The sequence below is a fragment of the Scyliorhinus canicula genome, chromosome 11, assembly GCF_902713615.1.
Source record: "Scyliorhinus canicula chromosome 11, sScyCan1.1, whole genome shotgun sequence".
NCBI classification, from domain to species: Eukaryota; Metazoa; Chordata; class Chondrichthyes; order Carcharhiniformes; family Scyliorhinidae; genus Scyliorhinus; species Scyliorhinus canicula.
The window spans coordinates 71,853,423-71,879,173 of NC_052156.1; the positions used below are offsets into that span (position 1 = coordinate 71,853,423).

General features: G+C 48.9%; 1 protein-coding gene across 1 annotated transcript in view; it reads left to right on the forward strand.

The window, feature by feature from the left end:
• Window positions 1-25,751, forward strand: part of LOC119973763 (protein bassoon-like) — a gene marked incomplete at its 3' end in the record, with an annotated part of 474,382 nt that overhangs the window by 61,415 nt on the left and 387,216 nt on the right. Inside the window, 1 exon segment of the mRNA XM_038812186.1 lies at window positions 16,555-17,484. Within this exon segment, the coding sequence (XP_038668114.1) occupies window positions 16,555-17,484 (930 nt within the window).

A 25,751-nucleotide genomic window follows, 5' to 3' on the forward strand; every position in this document is an offset into this window, starting at 1 on the left:
ACAAGTTAACTTCTAATTTTAAATCACTACTGCCCTTTCCCCAACGATGTCTCCACACTGCCTTCCTCAGTGAATACTGCATCTTTTTCTCAACTTTGGCTCCCAACCCCCTAGATTTCTCTGGACATCAAGGTTACGCTTCTACACTAGACCACACTATAAGACTGGCTACTATGTCTCCAGTCTACTGCACTGTTGCTTTACTGTTAAAATAATTTTGATCAGCTTTTGGTTCTGAGCTACAGCTGCATGTTCATGTTGAGTCTGTGGCTGGATGATGGATGTTGCTAGTTTTTCAGCTTTAACAAGGTGTCTCATCTCAAGTAATCTGGAAGGCATCCACAGGGAAGAGGAGTGCCAACCTGGTGCTCTGGGAGCTTCATCCCAAGACACTCCAAGGATGCTCTGACTGTGACCCCATTGCCTCCAGCAGATCAATCTGAGGAATATGCACCCCAAACAGGCCAGGCCCCTCAAGACCGTGGGCCAGCAGAGGGTGCCTGCAATGTCATTACCGACAACAGGGCATAATAGGCTGCTCCACCTGATGGGACTGAACCTAGACGTGGCAGTAGGCAAACAAAGTATTGAAGGCACTCTGGTGGCAAGAGTGTCCATCCATTGTATATTGTTTTGGCACTTGTAAATATGTGTTCCCTTGCAATGTTTAGAAGCTATTTGGAAGTTTCCTGGATTCAATCTTGCTGCTAATTGTCTCAGTAGTTGTGGCCGTTTAATGATATGGAATTTGGACCCCTAACAGAGTCCAATGATGAACTCCTACTGATTCACTTCTCTCACATTGTCAACAGCATCCTGACCTTCTTGATGCCCTGCTACTGCTTGCTGCTCAAGCTATTGATCTCCTGGCCCTGTGTCCACCTGTGACAGACCCTCTTCACAACATCTAGATAAGAGCCAATAGAAAGGCTAGTTTCCCTGAAGCTTGCATGATCGCAGCCTCAATGAATCTCTGAACGAATTGAAGAAATAAATCTAGTGAACATATTCTCTACAGGTTTGCCTCCAACTCATAAGACACCAAGCCAGTGCTAAGCTCTGTGCCTATTCAATCTAGAAATGCACTCCACCCTATCCTTCCATGTGAAGGACATCCTGGAGGACCAGAGATGGGTGTTCCTCCTGTTTATAAATTACTGCACAGAGAGACATTGCTCTTTAACAGCATGATGAGAGTCCTATGTGAGAAGCCTCCCTCTTTGACACTATTCAGCTTGCCTCCACTACCCTTGAGACTCTGTAGCGAGACCATTGCCCTGGCATCATAGAAAGACTTAGTACACGAGCCCTTGTCTGCCATGATCATTCACCCAGGAGGATGGAGCTTGGAGTTAGAAGTTTGCAGCTGTGTCTCTTGCAGGTATCCCCTCCCTCTTTTCCTTTATCCCTCTCCCTTTATCCCTGACTCCCTTCATCCCTGCCTCTGACAGCAGTAGATAGCAAATTGCACAGAACAAATGATAGCTCAAGACCTTGCTGGGATCTTGATGCTGAGACCCATAAGTCAGGAACAATCATGCTGCTGTGTGGGCTTCAGCCTAGAGAGGAGATCCTAACTAAGCATGGTTGTCATCCAGTTGCCTCATGATTATTAGAGTGTTTTAATAATTGGCCAATTGTGCTCAGCTTGAACTTCACCCACCCAAACAGACCTTTCTCCCACTTTGAGGTCTGGCAGTTTTACTTACATTTAGATTTTATTGTTCTGCATACAGTCCAGGCAGATCGTTCCATACATGAAAATCATAGGACATATGATAAGTACACAATTTAAATACATATACAGTCTTCAGGTAAAGCATACAGAGTATAGTGCTACAACAGTAGAGAAGACCCAACAAGAAAACCTCTTCCTTCTATCCATGTCACTGCACCTTTCCTAACCCACCCCCCTCAGCGTCCCGCCCTTTTCTGAACATCCTCTCATGCTCAACCTCTACTCCATCCGCTCTCCCCCAAATGCCCCCCCCCCCCCCCCCCCCCCCCCCCCAATCTGCAAAATGTGGTCAGACACACCACACTCTGAAACCAAGTGACAGATGATACCCATTACAACTTTTGTAGTATATTCACTGTGAGTCAACTGGTCTCACTGGAACTCAAACTTTCACCCTCCAACCTTCCCTCTTGAAAAAAACACACCTTAGAATCCTCTCCTAAACAACGCTTTCTCTTGGGATGCTTTCACCAAGGATCCACTTCCAAGAATTCAATCTCTTCTTCCAGTAGTATTCCTTGGCCTTGGATTGCCACATGTGTTCAGGCTTCCACACCATCTCTCAGGCAGCCAGACATGCCAAAAGAACACTCCTGCTTCACAGGCTGGAATGATGTCACCAAACTTTTGATTTATCTCGACTGTCTGGCTTCTAACTTTAAATCTGGTTCTTTCGGCAGTCTCTGTAACTTAGAGCACTTTATCTGCTTTTTACTTTAACTTCACCCAACAAAACCTTTTCAGCTTTGTGTTCTTTGTTCCTTTCTTTGACATACTTTTTGTCTCAACTCCCTGGTTTCTGGATTTTTTTTGTTCTTTTGGGAAGTCTGTTCCATGCAGCTCCCTGGTCATGTCCAGCTTCTCCCAGATCCAGCTTAAAAGTAAACTCAAAAGTTATTTCTAACCACGGGTGGCCACTAGTTGCTAAGCAACAACCTAACATTCCTTTAAACCCTGTTTGCTTTCATGTCATAAACTCTTTAATTTCAATGCATACATAGTTAAAAGTGACCAAAGTCCCCAAAGTGCAGGCTAACTGAAGTTTTAACACTTATACAGAAACACAAAATTAATCTTATTTAAAGCTACATCCTTTTTCTAATACTCACAAATACAGATTAATTAAAACATACCTTTGTCTCCTGACACCACAAGAAGACCAAAGCAGTGTCTCGTCACCTCAAAGTCACGGTGCATGCCAATCATAAATGTTCTAATTTCTAACTGGTGGGGAAATAGATTTGGAGGTGGTACTTAATTCCAGCAATGTGATCTTTTAATGAGCGTACATGACATGCTAATATGCAAGAGGGCTCCTTGACATTATTTGGCGAGAAGCTTGATCTGTCTTTAAAGTCCTGCGAACGGAATTCCGAAAGTCCTTCCCACTGACCGGAAACTGACTTTTGGCCTCCTGCAAAATTGAGTTTTTCCAGTCATCAAGCTTCCTGCTGCTGGGCGGACCAGATTTTCTGTTAATCTCAACAGAAAGTAGAAGTTCAAGGACGGGGCAAACAGTTGAGAGGAACTGTTGATTAGCACAAATGAACTCCAACTTGTTTTAGTGATTTGAAACTAGAATTCTAAGTTCTTCCAGCTGATCCAACATAAAGCATATCAAATGGTGTTTTAAGATGAGATTTATTGTCACTATCCAGTCTGGTCAAATGAAAACTAACTGGAAGAACCAGACATACTGGGCAGGTTTCTCTGTCCCACTGCACCAGATTTCTGGTTCAGCATGCTGTCGGGATTCTCTGTTTCGCCGGCTGGCCAATGAGATTTTCCATTGTGAGGCAGCCCCATGACGCCGGGAAACCCCCGAGCTGCCGGCAAAATGGAGCATTCCGATGGTGGAGAATTCAGCCCACTGAACACAGGCAAATTGTAATATGCAGAGAAGAATAAGGGGCGGGATTCTGCAGGAATCGGCAGGGCGGCAACTCAGGCGCGAAGGGGTGGCGTGAACCACTCCGGCGTCGGTCCGCCTCAGGTGCTAGGCTGGCGCCGGAGTGGTTTGTGCCGTGCCGGCCGGCGGGGAAGGGGCATGGTGCCACGCCAACCGGTGCTGAAGGGTCTCCGCCGACCGGCGCGGGTTGGCGCATGTGCGGAGGGGTTCGTCTCAGCATCGGCAATGGTGGACCAGTACAGCTGCCGGTGCGGAGGAACAGAGTGCCCCCACGGCACAGGCCCACCCGTGGATGGTGAGCCCTGATCGCGGGCCAGGCCACCGTGGGGGCGCCTCCCGGGGCCAGATCCCCCTGCGCTCTCCCGAGGACCCTGGAGGCCACCTGCGCAGCCAGGTCCTGCTGGTATGTACCTACTCTAATTTACACCGGCAGGACTGGCTGGAAATGGGTGGCCACTCGGCCCATCGCAGGCCAGAGAATCGCCGGGGGTGGTGGGGGGGGGCACTGCCAGTGGCCGCGATTCCCGCCCCCGCTAAATCCCCGGCGCCGGAGAATTCGGCAGCCGGCGGGATTCACGCCGCCCCCTGGCGATTCTCTGACCCGGCGAGAGATCATAGAATCATAACATTTACAGTGCAGAAGGAGGCCATTCGGCCCATCGAGTCTGCACCGGCTCTTGGAAAGAGCACCCGACCCAAGGTCAACACCTCCACCCTATCCCCATAACACAGTATCCCCACCCAACACTAAGGGCAATTTTGGACACTAAGGGCAATTTATCATGGCCAATCCGCCAAACGTGCACATCTTTGGACTGTGGGAGGAAACCGGAGCACCCGGAGGAAACCCACGCACACACGGGGAGGATGTGCAGACTCCGCACAGACAGTGACCCAAGCTGGAATCGAACCTGGGACCCTGGAGCTGTAAAGCAATTGTGCTATCCACAATGCTACCGTGCTGAGGAACTGATTCAATATGAACGTAAAGTATTTGAAATGGTATTCTGCAATGAGGACCAGTGTGAACATGAGATTTGTATTTGACTCCTCAGATTTTAGCATTCTGTAATTTATGGGAACATGTTATCAGTCTACAGATTAAGACTTCTGCTAGGGGTTACTGCATGAACAGAATCCGCAACACATGTTCTCACCCTCAGCAACACATTCTAACATGTATACTAGTGTCATGTAGAAATCCAGATGGCAACGCAACATGTGACATTCTTTTTGAGCAAGAGATCATTTCCTGCACTGTATTTGGCTTTTAGTAAGGTTTTGTTGGGAGTTATTGCAGAATTTTGCCTGTTAGCATCTAGTAAGCCATGAGTGTATTTTGGTGTATATGTCCATTAAAATATAATCATCATGGTTCCTTTGGTTTTCGTGTTCTTTGGTTGATTTCTTGTCATAGTAGTAAATAGTTCAACATGTTTCTGAAGTAATATTGTGGTATTTGGGTAATATTCTGTTGGCTGCAATTTTTACTTTTCTATTTAACTGAAGAAAATATATCTTGATGCGATTCATTGTGAGGCATTAATTATTTAGTATCATTCACTTAGGACTGATAAGTCAAAAGTAGCAAGTCCTCCTGATATTATTACTGGGGCTGCTAACCACTATACGGATTTAGTTGTCCTGGGGATATAATACAACAAGATACTACTTTACATCTTCTGACATTGTGTGTTCGGGTTACTAAACTTGGCTTCTTGGTATGCAATTACAAACCATTGCAATATCCTGTTCTAAATGTATGACTTACACTTCTATAATTTTCTGGCACTTGGTAGCAGTAACTTCCTGCATCACTTCTGTAAGCTTCGTATTTATTGTCTTCAGCCTGTTTTAAAAAAGAAGTTTCAGAAATTGATGTTGCATCAATATTGATATTGACATTCTCTACTTATCATTGATTTATGCAAATACTTTGAATTTTATGCTGGATTTTAATATGGTCCAAAGTCTTCTGTAGAATTTCAACTGTTAAGCTGAATCATGAGGGATCCAGAACCCTCGTCTGAATAGATTATATTATAGATTCAGAACATATCATTCTAGCTGTTATCACGGCAAATGGTTCAATGAAGTGGTTGCTTGGTTGTCACAGCATTAGTCGCTATTTTAACTCTTAGGTTAGCTGTTGAAGTATTCTCCATGATGGGGAAGTGTGGGCTGTGGAAACAAGGCACTATATAAATCAGAGGCATAATTAAAAGTAAATGAAGACTAAGGAAGAAGATATTATGAGGAGTGACCAGAAAGGTGTTCAGGGTTGGGAGTTAGGTAAGGTGTTAAAAGGAGGGGAGAGAACTTGAGTGGCTGGTTTCAGGGACCTTGAAGGGTACAAACTTGTTGCTGTATTTGCCTATTCCAAAAGTGCATTTGCTGTAAAATACTTTGTGATAATCTGAGTTTGTGAAACTTGGCTAGAATAAATGTAAGTTATTTGAAATGAAAAATGAAAATCGCTTATTGTCACGAGTATGCTTCAATGAAGTTACTGTGAAAAGCCCCTAGTCGCCACATTCCGGCGCCTGTCCGGGGAGGCTGGTACGGGAATTTCCTTCCTTTCTTTCAAAAGGGTTCATTTTAGTGATGATAGAATTTCGACTGATATTGCAAACACTTTTTGTCATCCTTGTATGTGCAGAATGTATGCAATAGAATGTAAGTAATTGATTTTGCACCACCACAAATGAATGTTGACATTCTCTGCTTTAGTGAATTATACAAATATTTGGATTTTATGCAGGATTTTATTTTGAGGTAGAGCTAAACTGTTAAGCTGACACTCAGGGCGCGATTCTCCGGACTCATGACGGTTCGGAGAATAGCGGGCGTCGGAAATTTTTACGGCGACGCTGTTCCGACGCCCTCCCGCTATTCTCCGAACCCCGCAAAATGTCGGAGTCGCCATTCCCGACAAACGCCTCCTTCCCGCCCCTGACACGACCAGAATCGCCACTGATAGCCCCCCCCGCTATTCACCGGCCCGGATGGGCCGAAGTCCCGACGTCATGGCGCCCTGTTTGCACGTCGTGAAACACACCTGCTTTTTAAATTCGTCAACCAGTCGGCCTGGCTGACGACAGCTTGGAGGAGGTCAGGGCACCACTCTGCGCACCGCTCAGCGCACCGCTCAGCGCACCGCTCGAGTCTGGCCACAACGGGGAAGGCATCCCTGAGAACGGGAGGGGGTCCAGAGCGGGGGGAGTGGGGGAGGCAGTGGGGGGCGACGGGGGAGGCAGTGGGGGAGACGGGGGAGGCAGTAGGGGGCGACGGGGGAGGCAGTGGGGGAGACGGGGGAGGCAGTGGGGGGCGACGGGGGAGGCAGTGGGGGAGACGGGGGAGGCAGTGGGGGGCGACGGGGGAGGCAGTGGGGGAGACGGGGGAGGCAGTGGGGGGCGACGGGGGAGGCAGTGGGGGAGACGGGGGAGGCAGTGGGGGGCGACGGGGGAGGCAGTGGGGGAGACGGGGAGGCAGTGGGGGGCGACGGGGGAGGCAGTGGGGGAGACGGGGGAGGCAGTGGGGTGCGACGGGGGAGGCAGTGGGGGAGACGGGGAGGCAGTGGGGGCGACGGGGGAGGCAGTGGGGGAGGCAGTGGGGGGTGACGGGGGAGGCAGTGGGGGAGACGGGGGAGGCAGTGGGGGGCGACGGGGGAGGCAGTGGGGGGCGACGGGGGAGGCAGTGGGGGAGACGGAGGGGGCAATGGGGGAGACGGAGGGGGCAGTGGGGGAGACGGAGGGGGCAGTGGGGGCGACGGGGGAGGCAGTGGGGGTGACGGAGGGGGGGGTTAGGTAGAGAGTGAGCCGTCCAACCCCGTAACAAAATGTCTGCCAGCATGCCATGGTGTGCCGGTCACGAGGACACGGCCGCTGGTTCCCCTGTGGCTTCCGGCCACAGGCCACTGACACACCCGTGAGGAGGCCATAGTTTACTGCCCGTTGGATGCAGAAAGTGACCAGGGGTTAGGCTGCGCGCGTGTCAGCAGCGTGACCAGGCCACCGGGACACACTGGTATCCCATGGCTGGCGGCTGCCGAGGTGTCGACTAACCTCCGTCTAACATGTCCCGTTTCTCTGCCTCCCACCACCCTTCTGTAGGTTAGCACGATGCATGGGAACAGAACGGCGATGTTCTGCGCAGTGGTTGGGGCCGCTCTACTGGATTTGGAGATGCAGCAGCATCCACACCCACAACCCGCAGTGGCTGCAGGGCCAGCTGCAGCAGCAGAGGGAAGGGCCGAGGAGTTGCCAGTCGTCGAGCAGCATGGGGGGGAGGAGGAGGAGGAAGAGGAAGAGGAGAGAGTGAGGGTGCAGCCACGGCGCCAGAGGCGACGACCAAAGCCGAGGGTGTACCGTGTCCGGGTCTCTTTCCTAACAATGACGGACATCACCTGCAGGAGGAGACTCCGGCTGAGTAGGCAGACGGTGATACATATCTGCCAACTCCTGTCGCACCTCGCCCCACGTGGAACGGGGGGAGGACACGCGATCCCGGTTGCCATCAAGGTGACGGTCGCTCTGAACTTCTATGCTACCGGCTCCTTCCAGTCTCCGAGCGGGGACGTCTCCGGGATCTCCCAGTCATCGGTGCACAGGTGCATCCGGGATGTGACCGACGCCCTCTATGCCATCGCGGACCGCTACATCACCTTTCCCGAGGACCAAGCAAGTCAAGACTCACGAGCCCGTGGATTTGCCAGTGTGGCCGGGATACCGAGGGTTCAGGGGTCAATCGACTGTGTTCACGTCCCCATGCGCCCGCCTGCTGTGGACAAGGAAGTGTTCACAAACAGAAGGGGGACATACTCCATTAATGTCCAGGTGGTATGCGACCCCCACATGAGGTTCATGAACGTCTGTGCAAGGTTCCCAGGGAGTGTGCATGACTCCTACATACTAGCGCAGTCGTTCATCCCTGCGATGTTTGAGGGACGTCCCCCCCGGCTGAGGGGCTGGTTGCTAGGCGACAGGGGTTATCCGCTGAGGCCTTGGCTGATGACGCCTATACGGAGGCCTCAGACCAATGCGGAAACACGATACAACGAGGCCCATGCAGCAACGAGGGGTGTGGTGGAGCGCTGCCTTGGCCTCCTGAAGATGAGATTCAGGTGCCTGGACCGCTCCAGAGGGGCCCTGCAGTACCAGGCCGACAGGGTCGCTCGCATTGTAGTGGTCTGCTGTGCGCTGCACAACATCGCGATGCAGAGGGGAGATGACCTGCTGCAGGAGACGGAGGGAGAAGCTAGTGGCAGTGGTGCCAGCACAGAGGAGGAGGAGGAGGAGGCGAGGGAGGAGGAGGAGGAGGAGGAGGCTGGCGGAGTGGCGGGCGCAGAACGCAGACACGACCCAGGTGCTGGTGATGTCCAGGAGGCGGCACGACGGACCCGGCAAGGACGGCGGGCACGCGACGCCCTGGTGGCAGCACGGTTCACGCATCGCATGTGACGTCCCCGATGAACACCAAACCACCACCTGCATCGCTAGTCATGCAGAGGGTCAACACACAACTGCCACCACCACAACCCCCCCCCCCCCCCCCCCCCCCCCTCCCTCAGTGTACACTGCTCCACTTCGACATGACACTTATCACTGGGTACAGACGGAATGGCACAACATTGATGGCTGTGTCAGCGGGTGTGATCAGTGCCATGTGGAATGATGACAGCCCGCTCTGCGAAGAGCTGTGAGCTCAGAATCGTTAGAGAGAGTCTGACCCATGGCAATAGCTGAACCATCCACCTTGGTGGCCGCTGAGTTCGTCACTGACACTCCATCACGTGCCTGCGTGGGCTAGCTGTGGGAGGGGGTAGGGGCAGGGACTGCACACCCGGCACCGAGGTTTCACCACCCGTCACCCCCAGCGACACTCGGTCACCATCACGATTCCTGTGGCTGTGGAACAATCACACGGTATTACAAGTAAGGTGGAACAGTGCGTTTAATATTAACAATTATTTACAGGTGCCCTAGCCCCTACAACTAAACTGTGCCCTTCACCCGTGCCAACTTACTCAGTGTCTATCTTAGTTGCCTTACGGGCCCTACCACTACGTCTAAGTGAATCCCCAGATGATACAGCAGGAGTGGAGGAGGATTGCTGCGAATCGCCCCCCTCGATTCGTTTCTCCTTGGCTAAGCGTTTCCTGGGGCGACCAGGCCTTGATGGGCCAGGCTGCTCTGCGGGCGTCTCGGGTGACATTGTGCCACCCTGCTCTGCCTGCTGCCCACCCGATGCACCAGGTATGGGATGGGGGGAGGCCGAGAATTCCGGGACGTCCCGTGATGGAGTTAATGGGACGGGCCCCGAAACCTCCTCCTCCCTCGGGGAGCCCGGTGGCCCCCGGGCCTCACTTTGGGACAGAGGTGCGAGCGGGGAGGTGCCCCGTCGCACCACCGACACCTGGCGCTGCCAGTCCTGGAGGCCTGCAACGGTATCCACCAGGATCCGAAGGTTTGCAGAGACGGAGTCCAGGGAGTTAAACATTCCCACCAGGGACTGTGCGACCTCAACCTGTGTGTGCACGACGCCATCCAGCACATGTGTCAGGCGGTTGATGGTCTCCGCGACCGACTGCTGGGACTGTGCTATCGACTGCTGGGACTGTGCTATCGACTGCTGGGACTGTGCCATGGCGTGCTGCGACTGGGCCATGACCTGCTGAGACTCGGCCATGGCCCGCAGGGCGCCGGCAATGTCGTTTTGGCTCTGGCACATTGCTGCCTGTGAGAGGGCAACCCTGTCCAGGGCCGAGGATGACGCGTGCACATTAACCCCAACGTCTTGCATAACCTGACCCATTGCCTCCACCGCGGATGCCACCCGTGCGGTGTCGGACTGGGTCTCTGCCATGAGCGGCACCACTCCCTGCTCTTGGACGCGGTTCGACTCCTCTAACAGCGTCTGCAGAGCCAGGAAGGCAGCCCTCCTCCCGCCATTGTTTCCCTGGGTTTCCTGAGGCATCGGCTGTGCGGGTGGGTTGATAAACTCCAGGAACTCAGAAAACGTCTGGGAGCCAGCTGCATCCTGGGCCTGGTCTGGCCTCCGCGAGTCCGGGCCCTCTGTTGCTCCGACCTCCACCTGCTGTACCTGCTAATGTGCTAACCAGACTGTGCCCCAGGAGACTCATCACTAAATAGGCCCGCCGGGGTGTGTGTCTCTGGGATGATGGATGTGGTGGGAGAAAGCAGTGCCGCAAGCCCGACGCTCTCAATGTTTAGGGCCTCCTCCAGGGTGTGGGGCTGCTCAGCGACAGGAGGGTTGTCCCTGGCCATTTCTGGTGGTAGTGGACTTCGAACCCTCTGTGCGTCCTGGTCCGCAGATTGGGTTGGGGCGGATGGGGCTGCCCGCTGATCGGGCACCCTCTGTTGTGAGGCCCCGGGTGAGGTGGCGGCAGATTCCTGTGTCCGTCTGGAGGCAGACGGCCCTGGTCGTTCGGCATCACGTCCTAGGGAAGAGAATGAGACGGGTTATTTCGATTTGCTCGGCAGGCCGCTGGACGGTCCCAGTGGGCAGGGTTTGTGAAGGGACAGAGGATGGGGAGGTATCCCAGTGGGCAGGGTGTGAAGGGACAGAGGATGGGGGAGGTGTCCCAGTGGGCAGGGTGTGAAGGGACAGAGGATGGGGGAGGTATCCCAGTGGGCAGGGTGTGAAGGGACAGAGGATGGGGGAGGTGTCCCAGTGGGCAGGGTGTGAAGGGACAGAGGATGGGGGAGGTATCCCAGTGGGCAGGGTGTGTGAAGGGACAGAGGATGGGGGAGGGGTGAGTGTTTGTCAGGGAGGGTTGTCTCACTTGCTGCAGTTCCGCCAACCTCGCATAGCGCGATATCGCGGCTGGCAGACCCCCCAACAAGGTCGAGGGCCCTCTGTTCAAAGGTGCTGAGGGGGTGCAGGTTGGGCGAACCCCCTCCAGTCTTGTGCCGCTCACGGTGGTTGTGAGCGGCCTTGGCCTGTTGGGGGAGGGAACATAGGTAGATCATTACAAAACGGTAGGTATCAGCAGTCCGTTCAGATACTGGCACAGTTTGGAGGGGGGCAAGTTGTCATAAGACGATTGCATCTCTCCTCGGGGCCAGAGCGCTGGGTCTGCGACAACTTTGTGAACCATCCTCAAATAACTCTGCCCCAATCCCTCTCTCCCCCCCCCCCCCTCCCGTGCCGGGGGGGGGGGGGGTGCTTAAGTTAAGGGGGAGGGATGGTTGTGACTAGGGGGCACCCTCATGGCACTTACCCTGGCAGACCTGGTGAGGTCGTGTAGCTTCTTCCTACATTGCTCAGCTGAGCGAGGGGTCTGCCCCACAGCACTGACGGCAGCAGCCACGTCACGCCAGGCCTGGCGTACCGCGCTGGCAGGTTGGCGATGCCCTCTCCGCGGGCGGATGATGCCCCTCCTCTGCTCCACGGCATCGAGCAGCGCCTCGACGTCAGCATCAACAAAGCGAGGAGCAGCTCTCCTCGGCTCCGACATCCTGCCCGACAGATTCTGTGGTCGCCCGCGCCTTTTTACGGCGTCGGGCGGCGTCACGTGGGCGTGATCGTGTCGTCGTCGCGTTCCGTCGTCATCACGCACGTAATTGACGCGGCCGCGCTACTAGCCCATTTCCAGGAAGTGAATCCGTCGGGAAATGAAGCCTTCGCGACCGTTGTAAAACGCTCCCGATTTTTACGACGGTTTTACGACTTTCCGCGGGTGCGGAGAATTTCGCCCTCAGTTATTGCTTAATTTTCTGCATAAAGAAGACAACAGTGGAGCGTGTTAGAACAGCCTCACTAAAGTATGGCATAAAAACAGAAAACGCAGCAAATCTATCAGCATCAGAGGGTGGTGTGGGGATGGGTGCAGCAATTGTTGGTGTTATATATGAAACAATAACTTTTTTTAAGGTTACTGTTGGTTAAATTCAATGTTTCAGATATAAACGCCTATAGCATCGTTGGTTTTTCATTCTGATGGGAATTGGTGCAGAAACCAGCAAAATTGAGGCTGTGGGACCGTAAATTTCCCCTGAAAACAAACTCCGCACAAACTCCCTATATGCGGAAAGAGCTTTGGTTTGTGACACCACCTGCCAACCTATGATGTTGGAGTCACCATTGACAGGCCGAGGAGAAAATTATACTTCATGTCCCACAGTATTTTCATCGGGCAGGGCATGTTTTGAAAGCCTTTGGAAACCCACCAGGTAAGACAGTTCGGGAACCTTTGGGGGAGCCTGCTGAGGAGTTGAGAACATGTTGACAGGATATGTTTTGACAACTGCAAACATAATTATTAGATACCGTCTTATAAAGTAGATGTGTTGAACAGCAGTGATTCATCGTATTACATTGACCAGCAGTGTGTCAGTGTTGAGATGCATAGGAGTACTTTTCTCATTTAGAAAATGTACGATTATGCATTCAAAACTGAAGAAGAGAGTAATTTGGAAATCCCCTGTCATTATCTGAACAATGAATTAAATTTCCAGAGCCCATTAACTTGCGGGTGGGCGTGGATAGGCTTACTACTTGAACTAAGATATCCGCCACCTGCTCCACTACATTGATTGACAGATCATCTGCTTTTAAATAGAAAAAAATAACCTGCTTTTTCAGTTTCAATGGGCTCTATTGGGTGAAGCTTTAAAGGTTTGTTTTGACAGTTGTGTCTGTTATGAATGTTTGGCTGAATTTCAAGAGCAGTTGAAGGACTTAGCTCAGCGGGATGTTTGTTTACACACTTGTTTAAGGAACTGAATATTGTTTGATTGTCAGTTTTAACCTTTCATTGATTTGGCTTCCGATTAGATGTTTATTTGTTTTAAAATCTTAATGACAATTTAAGGGGGTTTAACTTTTTTTCATTGAGACTGGAGTTTTTTTCTGAGCAGTCTGATTGTGTGTTTGGCAGTTTAAAGAATTTGAAAGATGTTTTGAAATTTATTGGATGTTTGATTCATTTTTCCAAATCAATTTCTAGGGTTTCTCATGCTGTTACATGGCTCCTGATGTCTGGCCGTAGTGGGAATTGAGTGAGTGGCAATAGAGGATACATAGGGGCATACACTGTTGGTGGGGGACTGTGGCGGATCATTATTAGGGGAAAAAGAAAGAATAATGTTGATAGCTGGCTCAATGTCCTTGGGAGCCAAATCGGGCCTTTTAAACATCCCGCCTTGGCAGCTGCACTCCTCTGTAACCCTCTGGCTTAACTAGGGATGTGGTTTTACTCAAACTTTGCCTGCCCACATCTTCAGGACATGAAAATATGGCAGGTATGGGAGGAGGTGACCGATTCAGGTTGGTGAAGTTGGGAACTACCCCAACTTGCAGTTCCTGAACCCGAAGTGAAAATCCAGCATCCCTCATCTATTTGCAATATTTTCCATTTCAGATTGGCATCATTCATAATACATTTCCTTCAGCAATGTGTTAACGTCCATTGTTAGTCAAGGGCTTCCCGGTTACTGGTGAGACCTCGCACACAGCACAATGGTTTTTAATCCTGTAGTAGATCCAATAGTTGTGATTAGCAAGCAAATAAACAGTATTCCCTAAATTACTTGTTGCAGCAATTTAGACTATAATTGTGATAATTTGGGCTGATTGATGTTGGCTATTTTCTGGTTGTTAAAAGGATTCACAATACATCCTCTGAAACATTAGCTCCTCCGCTTTTTCTATCATGTTTTTTGAACTTGCATTTTTTTCAGAAATTTTTAAAATTTTGCATTTAAAAATGATTAAAGAGACAAGTGTGATTGTGGTGTGAACAGTTGGCTTTAAAATGACTGGGTTGCTGATTTTTAAAGATGCATTATCTTAGAGTTGAATCATAGAATTGCTACAGCAGCAAAGGAGGCAATCCAGTCCTTTGTCTCTGTGCTGGCTTTCAGCTGGAGTAACTTGGTCAATCCCATTATCTTTCCCTTTCCCCATATCCGTACTTTTGTTTCTTCTTCAGTTAATTATTTTATTCCCTTTTCAAAGCCATGATTGGACCTACCTCCTTAATACACTGAGGTAGTGCATTCCAGATCCTAACCAGACATTGCATAACAAAGTTTTCTTTCTTGTTTTCTTTGTTTCTTTAAATCTGTGTCCTCTGGTTCTCGGCTCTTCAGCCATTGGCAACAGTTTCTCTCAATCTGCGCTGTGCAGATCCATCATGATTTTGCTCACCTCGACCAAATCTCCTCTGTTTTCTCTTCTGAAGACAAACAATACAAGCTTCTTCAGTTTATTCATGCAGCTGATGTTCTTCATCCCTGGAATCATTCTCATACTTTTTTGCTGCACCCTCTGTCATGCTTATGCATTCTTCCTGATGTGTGGTGCCCAGGATAGGACACGGACAAACACTCCAGTTGAGACCAAACCACTGTTTTATAAAGGTTCCCCATAACTTGTTTGTTTTTCTACTGTATGCCTTTATTTAGAAAGCCCAGGATCCCATATATCTTATTAACTGCTTTCTCAACCTGCACTGCCCCCAATACAGATTCCCCCACACTCTGAAAGCTTCGCTGCAGCGAAGATTTATTTACAATAATTTTACAGTTTCATAGTCATAAACCTTAAACAAATAGCATATCACATAGTGTAAAGGTAACCGTTTCATTTTTTTTTTTACAATTACACAGGTTGTATTTAGCGAGCTATAAACGAACAACCAAAACAAAATTAGAAATAGGCGATCAGTAGCATTTATACATCAAGTTTAAAATAAACACTGTAGTCTTCCAGGTGTGATCTGGTGGCTAGTGGGATCCTGTTTCAAAATTCTGCCATTATCATCATCTCTCTCACCATCTCAAAATTCTGTTCACTGTTCCCTTCCCGATACCACCCTCCAATAACATTTCTTTTTATCTGGTAAATTCTACAAACATTTAATTTGATGTTTTCCTTAATGTTTTAATTGATATGATTCGGGGACAAGCTCATAAGCATTAGGTTTTAATTGCCACATAATTTGAGGATTGTTTAACCAAAAAATTGGTTTCTCCCCAAGATGCTTGACAGAATAAGAATCCATGTGTCCTTTTTCAGATTAGATAAAATATCTCTTAACTCTGTCTGTCCTCAGTGTATTTAGGCATTAAAGCAAAGGTTATTTGCTAAATCAAAGCTCAGAGTGTGACTCGACTCATCCTCTGAACAATTAGCACTTCTTTCACCCCATAAGAAGCTTTTCTTCAGCTATCTCAAACTGTCTGATTTATTTCTCCTTATGAAACTCTGTCTCTTATCTTTTTGCTTCCTTGCTAACTTCCCTCTCTAAAGTTCAAGTTCAAGCCTTTGCATTCTCCTTCCTTTCTACCTCAAGCACTTTTATCTGCAACTGAATTCTGCCCAACTTAAGCTGTGTTCTGCCTGGGTTGGGATTTTCTTCTTCTAATCTCACATGCTGTGCTATTACCTGAACTATATCTATCACATTTTTTTAGCCCCGTCTTTTAACTCTAATTTCAACTTTTCTGCTCATGCTATTGGTTAATTGTTGCAAATGACTCTGGGATAAATCTTCCCTCTACAGAAAAGTCATCACAACTGACAAAGGAATCGTGCTTCTCAATAAGTATAGTAAAATTTGTTGAGAGGTCCAATTATCCCTAACTTTAGTGAATCCAGCACCTGTGTATATTCAGAGATTTGAAATCCTGCAAAGATCCCCCAATTTCATGTTTTCAATTTCAAGAGCTCAAGTATAAGGTGTTTGTTACTTTGCAACTAATTTTTGGAGAGGCAGGTAGGTCCCTGATGTTGACAAATGGGGAATCCCACATCTTTGAGGACAAAAAAAATCAAGGGACACTGAGTATTTTTTATGGTAATCAGTAATCTGACACGTTATGATCTGAGGTTACAAAAATGTTCTGATGATGTAACAAAATATTTTTCTGTTCTTTTGTAGGTAGAAGAATGGTTGTGTTTAAACTGTCAGATGCAGAGAGCTCTGGGAATGGACATGACTACTGCTCCACGCTCCAAAAGTCAGCAGCAACTACACTCCCCATCACACCAGGCCCAAGCAGAACCGCAAGCAGAACCACAAGCAAAACCGCAAGCAAAACCGCAGAAACAGCCTCAAGCAGATCCTGTCCCCCAACAGGGGAGGACTACACCAATAAAAAGGGAACTTCCTAAAGTGCCATCTGGTGCACAAAGTAAACCTGAGACTAAGATGCAACCCAGTGAACGTGTGCAGCAGGGGCCAACAGCGAATCAGTCACAACCGCAGCCTGTTGTACAGCCACAGTTGGTTGCCCAATCTGAGGCAACCAGGCCAATTGGTCAGGGCCAACAAACCAGGCCAATTGGTCAGGGCCAACAAACCAGGCCTTCCCCTGCAGAACAAAGACGCTCAGCGGATGGTTCACCAGCAAGAACACAAGCAGGTCCCTCCAATATACCACAAGATCAAGAGGGCATTACTGGTAAACTCTTTGGGTTTGGAACTTCCCTTTTAAACCAGGCCACCAGCCTTATTTCCACTCAGCCAGAACAGACGTCACAAAGTCAGCAATCACCTGCTAAAGGGTCTTCAGCGAAACAGGCCCCCAAAATAGTTTTCAGTGATCAAAGCACAGAATTGAACTCAAAACTGCAGGGTTCGACAGTAGGATTGCCAGTTAAAACTGAGGGTGCCTCTGCATTTAAACAAGGAAAACCAGAACCAGTCATTCAACTGAAAGAAGCCACCAAACCCAAAGTATTGTGCCCTCTATGTAAAACAGAACTCAATGTGGGATCAAGCCAGCCTCCCAACTTCAACAACTGCACAGAATGCAAAGTCCAAGTGTGCAACATGTGTGGCTTCAATCCAACGCCACATCTGGTAGAGGTAGGACTGATTCAGTTATAAGTACATTAATAAAGTTCAATTTTAAAGATCTCAACTGATGAGAAATGTAATGTTTAAAACTAAAAATGGGCTACCAGATAGTTTTAGCTTTTAAACCTTCTAGACGGCTGATTTAAGGAGTTGGTGATGACTTGTTGAAGGTAAACGATTTCAAAAGCCCTGGTGATGAAGACTGCTAAAATTGAGATGATAGATTGCAAATGTTTTCTAAAGTTGAACAAAAATGTTTAGTAAAGGATAAGGTACAATAACTGGCAACCTAAAGTTATATGACACTTATGCTTTTGATGCATGGTAGGGACGTTTGATAACTTGGCCTCCTCTAAGCGATCTTGTAATGCAATATATTTATTGGTCAGATGATCTGCATGCTGGCAGGGCAACCAGAAAGCTTTGTACTGACAAATTCTATCAATATGTTCCAAACAAACTGTACATGTATATTTGTACACAATGTGTATTTGTTAAAAATTACACCTGATTGTTTGTGAAAAGAGGAAAGGTTGCTTGGCTACCTATATGTGCATTACATATCTTTGGTTTATATCCTGAAAATATTCTTTGTGGTTGAAGGCTGGCTAGTTGTTCAAGGTGGGTGAATGTGCCTTGTTTAGAATTCCAATAAACAGTGAGATATTATTGAAATCATTGATTTATGAACCAAAATTTATTATAAATTGGATCAGCATATTTGTTCAAAAGGTAAATACCGAATTGCCACAACAACACATGATGGCACACAATTCCATTGCATAGTGTTTGTATTTTTGGCACAATAGGTGCTATTTCAGGCACTGGTGGCATCCAATGCCAGTTTGTCTCACGTGGGCACTGGGAGCCTATGTTGGAAGTATGCCGGGCTTCGCTGGCTAGGCCAGAATTTGTTGCCTGTGGGAAGGTTGTGGTGAGCTGCCTTCTTGAACTGCTGTGGTCCATGTGGTGCAGGTAAATCCACTGTGCTATTAGGGAGGGAACGGCGATATATTTCCAAGTCACGATGTGAGTGACTTTGAGAGACATTTCTAGGTTCCCATGTAACTGCTGCACTTGTCCTTCTCGATGATAGTGGTTATGGGTTTGGAAGGAGCCTTGGTGAGTTCCTGCACTCCATCTTGTAGATGGTGCACACTGCTGCTACTGTGCGCAGGGAGTGAATGTTTGTGGAAGGGGAGCCAATCAAGCAGGTTGCTTTGTCTTAGAAGGTGTCAAACCCATTGAGTTTTGTTGGAGCTGCACTCATCCAGGCAAGTGGGAAGTATTCCATCACACTCCTGGCCTGTGACTTGTAGATGGTGGGGAATCATTGTGCTGAGTTACTCGCTGTGGGATTCCTAGCCTCTGATCTGCTCTTGTATTTATATGACTAGTCCATTTCAGTTTGTGGTCAATGGTAACCCCCAGGAGTTTAATATTTTGGGATTCAATGATGGTAATGCCATTGAATGTCATGTGGCGATGGGTTGATTCTCTATTATTGGAGATGGTAATTTCCTGGCACCTGTGTGGCACGAATGTTACTTGCCACTTGTCAGCCCAAACTTGGATATTGTCCAGGTCTTATTGCATTTGCTTGCAGACTCTTTCAGTGTCTGAGGAGTTGTGAATTGTGCTGAACATTGTACAATCATGACCAAACCCCCACATCTGACTTTGTTGGAAGGAAGGTCACTGAGGAAGTAGTATAAGTTGGTTGGGCCCAGGACACAACCCTGAGGAACCCCTGCTGTGATGTCCTGGGACTGAGATGGCAACCTCCAATGACCACAACCATCTTCCTTTGTACCAGGTTTTCTCACAGATCCTTTTTTTTAAAAAATAATTTTTATTGAAAAGATTTTTTACATGAAAATATTTACCCCACCTAACCATAGACTATTACAAAATATTCCCTCTTAACAAATATCCCCCCCCGCCCTCCCCCCCCGCGCGCGCTGTCCCTCCCCCCCTCCCCCCCCAGAAACAAACAAAGCAACGATTAACATCAAACAAGAACTGCGAACAAATTTGCCCGCATTACAACCTTAAATAACCCACCACACCCGTTGTTGCCACCCCCCCCTTCCCCCCCCCCCCCCCCCCCCCCCCCCCCCCCCCCCCCCCCCCCCCCCCCCGGGTTGCTACTGCTGCGACCTCTGCACCCTATCTTTGAGCCAAAAAGTCGAGGAAAGGCTGCCACCGCCTGAAGAACCCTTGTACCGACCCTCTCAGGGCGAATTTGACCCTTTCCAACTGGATAAAGCTTGCCATGTCATTAATCCAAGTTTCCACGCTTGGAGGCCTCGCGTCCTTCCACTGTATCAGTATCCTTCTTCGCGCAACTAGGGACGCAAAGGCCAGTACTCCGGCCTCTCTCGCCTCCTGTACCCCCGGCTCCACCCCAACCCCAAAGATCGCTAGTCCCCATCCTGGTTTGACCCTGGATCCCACCACCCTCGACACCGTCCTTGCCACCCCCTTCCAGAACTCCTCCAGTGCCGGACATGCCCAAAACATATGTACATGGTTCGCTGGACTTCCCGAACACCTGACACATCTGTCCTCACCCCCAAAGAACCGACTCATCCTTGTCCCCATCATATGGGCTCTATGTAGCACCTTAAATTGAATGAGGCTAAGCCTCGCACACGAGGAGGAAGAATTAACCCTCTCCAGGGCATCAGCCCATGTCCCATCCTCTATCTGCTCTCCCAGCTCCCCCTCCCACTTGGCTTTCAGCTCCTCTACTGATGCCTCCTCAGCCTCCTGCATTACTTTGTATATGTCCGATATCCTTCCCCCTCCGACCCAGACCCCCGAGAGCACCCTATCGCTCGCCCCCCTGCTGGGGAGCAAGGGAAACCCTTCCACCTGGCGTCTAGCAAATGCCTTCACCTGCAAATGTCTAAACACGTTTCCCAGGGGGGAGCCCGAATTTCTCCTCCAGCTCTCTCAGGCTCGCAAACCTCCCATCTACAAACAGATCCTTCAGCTGCCTGATGCCCACCCTGTGCCAGCTCTGGAATCCCCCGTCCATGTTTCCCGGGATGAATCTATGGTTCCCTCTTAACGGTGCCTCCATCAGACCTCCCACTTCCCCCCTGTGTCGCCTCCACTGCCCCCAGATCTTGAGGGTGGCCGCCACCACTGGGCTCGTGGTGTACCTCATGGGAGGGAGCGGCCATGGCGCCGTTACTAGGGCCCCCAGGCTTATGTTGCCACAGGACGCCCTCTCCATTCGTTTCCAAGCTGCCCCCTCCCCTTCCATCATCCACTTGCGCACCATCGATACATTAGCCGCCCAGTAATACCCCGAAAGGTTGGGTAATGCCAGCCCTCCACTCTCCCTACTCCGCTCCAAGAAGACCCTCCTCACCCTTGGGGTGCCGTGCGCCCACACGTAGCTCATGATGCTGCTCGTCACCTTTTTGAAGAAGGCCCTAGGGAGGAAGATGGGCAAGCACTGAAATAAAAACAAAAACCTCGGGAGGACCGTCATTTTAACGGACTGCACTCTGCCCGCCAGCGACAGCGGCACCATGTCCCACCTTTTAAATTCCTCCTCCATCTGTTCCACCAGCCTGGAGAAGTTCAACTTGTGGAGAGTCCCCCAGTTCCTTGCCACCCCTAAATATCTAAAACTCTTTCCTGCTCTCTTCAACGGGAGTCTCCCGATTCCCTCTTCCTGGTCCCCTGGGTGTATCACAAATACCTCACTCTTACCCAAGTTTAGCTTGTACCCCGAAAAGTCCCCGAATTCTGCTAGCAGTTCCATCACCTCCGGCATTCCCCCTTCTGGGTCTGCCACGTATAGCAGCAGGTCGTCCGCGTATAGCGATACCCGGTGCTCCTCCCCGCCCCTTGTCAGCCCTCTCCACCCCCCTGAGCCCCTCAGTGCCATCGCCAACGGTTCAATTGCCAGTGCGAAGAGCAGGGGGGACAAGGGGCACCCCTGTCTGGTCCCCCGGTGGAGCCCAAAATACTCCGATCTCCTACCATTCGTCACTACACTTGCCGTCGGGGCCGAATAGAGCAGCTTCACCCATTTAATAAACCCCTCCCCAAATCCAAACCGTTCCAGCGTCTCCCACAGGTACTTCCACTCCACCCTATCAAATGCTTTCTCCGCGTCCAATGCCACCACTATCTCCGCCTCCCCCTCCACTGCCGGCATCATGATGATGTTTAGCAGTCTCCGCACGTTCGTATTAAGCTGCCGCCCTTTCACAAAACCCGTCTGGTCCTCGTGTATCACCCCTGGCACACAATCCTCTATCCTGGTAGCCAGGATCTTTGCCAGCAGCTTGGCGTCCACATTCAGGAGCGAGATAGGCCTATATGACCCACACTGCACGGGGTCCTTGTCCCGCTTCAAGACCAGAGAGATCAGTGCCTTCGACATTGTCGGGGGCAGAGCCCCCCCCTCCCATGCCTCGTTGAAGGCTCGCACCAGCACAGGGCCCACCAGATCCGCATATTTTTTGTAAAATTCCACCGGGAACCCGTCTGGCCCCGGCGCCTTCCCCGACTGCATATGCCCAATCCCCTTGACTAGCTCCTCTAACCCTATCTGCGCCCCCAGCCCCTCTACCAGCTCCTCTTGGATTCTCACAGATCCTTGACGCCATACTCTATCAAATTCTGCCTTGATGTCAAGGGTAGTCACTCTCACCTCAATCTCTGGAGTTCAGCTCGTTTGTCTATGTTTGAACCAAGGCTGTAAATAGGACAGGAGGTGAGTGACCCTGGTAGAACCTAATCGGATCAACTGTGAGCAGGTTATTGCTGAGTAAGTGCCACTTGATAGCACTGTTGATGGCACCTTCCATGCGGCAGGGTAGCACAGTGGTTAGCACTGTTGCTTCACAGCGCCAGGGTCCCAGGTTCAATTCCTGGCTTGGATCACTGTCTATGCGGAATCTGCACATTCTCCCTGTGTCTGTGTGGGTTTCCCTCAGGTGCTCCGGTTTCCTTCCACAAGTCCTGAAAGACATGCTTGTTAGGTGAATTGGACATTCTGAATTCTCCCTCGGTGTGCCCGAACAGGTGCCGGAGTGTGGCGACTTGGGGCTTTTCACAGTAACTTCATTGCAGTGTTAATGTAAGCCTACTTGTGACAATAAATATTATTATTATTATTATTACTTTCATGAGGATGATTGAGAGAAAACTGATTGGCTGGGTTAGATTATTCCTGCTTTTTGTGTACAGGATATACCTGGCCAATTTTCCACATTGCCGGGTAGATGCCAGTGCCATAGCCTGCAAGTGCCTACAAGTAATTTATTGATGTGTTCCATGAGATTACAAAATTGTGTATGGCTTAATTGTGGCCTTAAACATCTAAAAGTATCCCCATCTCAGGTTTTGATGTTTCATGCTTTTATCCTTTTCTGGCTTTTAATGTTTAACTCTTTCATACAATTTTTCTTCACGATTAATCGTGATGTTAATTGTCGTACATTGCAATAGTCCATTTATTATTTCCATTTTAAACTGGGTGCTGTGCTTTGTAAAGTTTTGGCAATTTTTTCTTTGTTCATAAGTAACTATAAGAGTAACACTTCAAAAATGTTTTAAAAAATGAATTGATCATTTTTAAAATCAGCACGCGTTTCAATTTGATTTTGATTTGATTTATTATTGTCACATGTGTTAGTATACAGTGAAAAGTATTGTTTCTTGCATGCTGTTCAAACAATAAATACTGTACATAGGGAAGGAAGAAGAGACTGCAGAATATAATGTAACATTTCTGCAAGGTGTAGAGAAAAATTATTACTAGTTTTTAAAACTTTCCAATTAAACGTGGCCAATAAACCTATCCTGCACATCTTTGGGTTGTGGAGGTGAGACCACAGAAGATATGGGGAGCACTTGCAAACTCCACACAGATAGTGACCCGGGGGTGGGATTGAACCCAGGTCCTCGGCACCATGAGGCAGCTGCGCTAACCACTGCGCCACCATGCTACCCTACTGTAAGAGTAACACAGTTTGCATCAAGATATCTTGGTATATTTGTGAACGTTTTGAAGCAATGTTGATTTTTCTGCTTTTCCTCCATCCCTGAAGTTTTTCATGGAACCTGCTAGTGATCAATTAGCAACTAAATAAATATTCATAGTAGGGATGGAGTTGACAAATAATGATAAAATGACCAACTCAACAGCATCTTACAAAGAAGAGAATTTCACCAATTCCCTTGACAGTACAGTGACTGGAAATGTCTGGAAAATAGGAATATGTACTGCACTGTCAGTTTACAATTTAGCAATTTACAGCTAAAAATGACATTGGTTTAGCTATGTCCCTGGAAAGATGATTGATTTTAACGGTTTCAACAGTTTAACTCAGAGTAGCATTTGTGAAGGTCTTACAATTGGTTGTTTGTTGGTGGCTGTGTGAGCAGAGAGAAAATAGCGCATTCTCCAAGATGTTCAGTCAGTCGTGTACATCATAATTCAAGCCTTTCCATTCACCTGAAGAAGGAGCCGTGCTCCGAAAGCTCGTGTTTGAAACAAACCTGTTGGACTTTAACCTGGTGTTGTAAGACTTCTTACTATCATAATTCAAGGCCTTCATTTTGTAAAGGCCTCCATTTCCCACTTTTTCACAGCGGCATGCTTGAGATGAGAGAACTCCAGGAGGAATGTTTTTTGAATCATCCATCAATTTGAAAAGAAGATGCCCAAGAAGAAGTAGTATATAGTTAATGCTCGGACCTTAGTGCCCCAATTGCAAAAATTCAAACTTTCTGCTCTCATTTTTGGAAATGAATAATTTCTTCAAACATTCTGGGCTCCCAAAAGGAGGACTAGAGTGCCTTGTATAAATACCTGGGGCTGGATTCTCCATCCCGCCGCGCCAGACTTCCGGTTCAGCACACCAGCGGGATGCTCCGTTTTGCCAGTTGGCAATTGTGGGGCAGCCCCATTCCAACGGGAAACCCCCGGTCATTTATATTCTATCTGTCATTTTCTTGTCTACTTGCTCAATCTGTCTTTCCCCCTTTGCAACCTCCTGATCGCTTACTTTTCGCTCTAACTTTGCATCATCAGGATATGTAGATATATTACCCTCTGTCCCCTCATTAAATCATTGATATAAATGATAAAACATTGGGGTTTAAGCACTGATCCTTATGGTACCCCGCTAGATACAGCCTAACCAATCTAAAATGCCCAGTTTGATGGTATTCTATTTTCTGTCCATTAAACTAATCCTCATTCCGTACTAATCCGTGCCTTAATGTTGTGAAATCTGTTGTGCGGTGCCTTATGGAATGGTTTTTGAAAATCCAAATGCAATACTTCCAGTTGTTCTCCCTGCCCCCCACCCCACAATCCATTTTCTTAGTTACAACCTCAAAACGCTCCAGCATATTGTTTAGTGTAATTTCCCTTTCAGAAATCTGCATTGATTCTGCCCGATCACATTGTGGTTTTCTAAGTGCTTCGTTATCACATCCCGAACAATAGATTCCAGCATTTCCCTGCGAGTGAAACTGGTCCTCATCTTGTTTCCTCCTCTTCATTTCTATTTTTAAAATAAATTTAGAGCACCCAATTATTTTTTTTTCCAATTAAGGGGCAATTTAGCACATTGCACATCTTTGGGTTGTGGGGGTGAAACCCACGCAGACATGGGAGAATGTGCAAACTCCACACGGACAGTGACCCAGGGCCAGGATTCAAACCCAGGTCCCCAGCGTTGCAGTCCCAGTGCTAACCACAGTGCCACATGCCGCCCACTCCTCTTCACCACTTGATTAGTCAGGTTATGTTTGCTGCTTTTGAAAATTCATTTATGGGATGTGGGTGTCGCTGGTTAGGCCAGAATTTATTGCCCATCCCTAGTTGCCCTTCAGAAGGTGATGGTAAGTTGCCCTCTTGAACAGCTGCAGTCCTTGAGATGTATGTACACCCACTGTACTATTAGGGAGTGAGTTCCAGGGTTTTGCCCCAGTGACGGTGAAGGAGCGGCGATATATTTCCAAGTCAGGGTGGTGAGTGATTTATTCATAGAATTTACAGTGCAGAAGGAGGCCATTCGGTCCATCGAGTCTGCACCGGCTCTTGGAAAGAGCACCCTACCCAAAGTCAACACCTCCACCCTATCCCCATAACCCAGTAACCCCACCCAACACTAAGGGCAATTTTGGACACTAAGGGCAATTTAGCATGGCGAATCCACCTAACCTGCACATCTTTGGACTGTGGGAGGAAACCGGAGCACCTGGAGGAAACCCACGGACACACGGGGAGAACG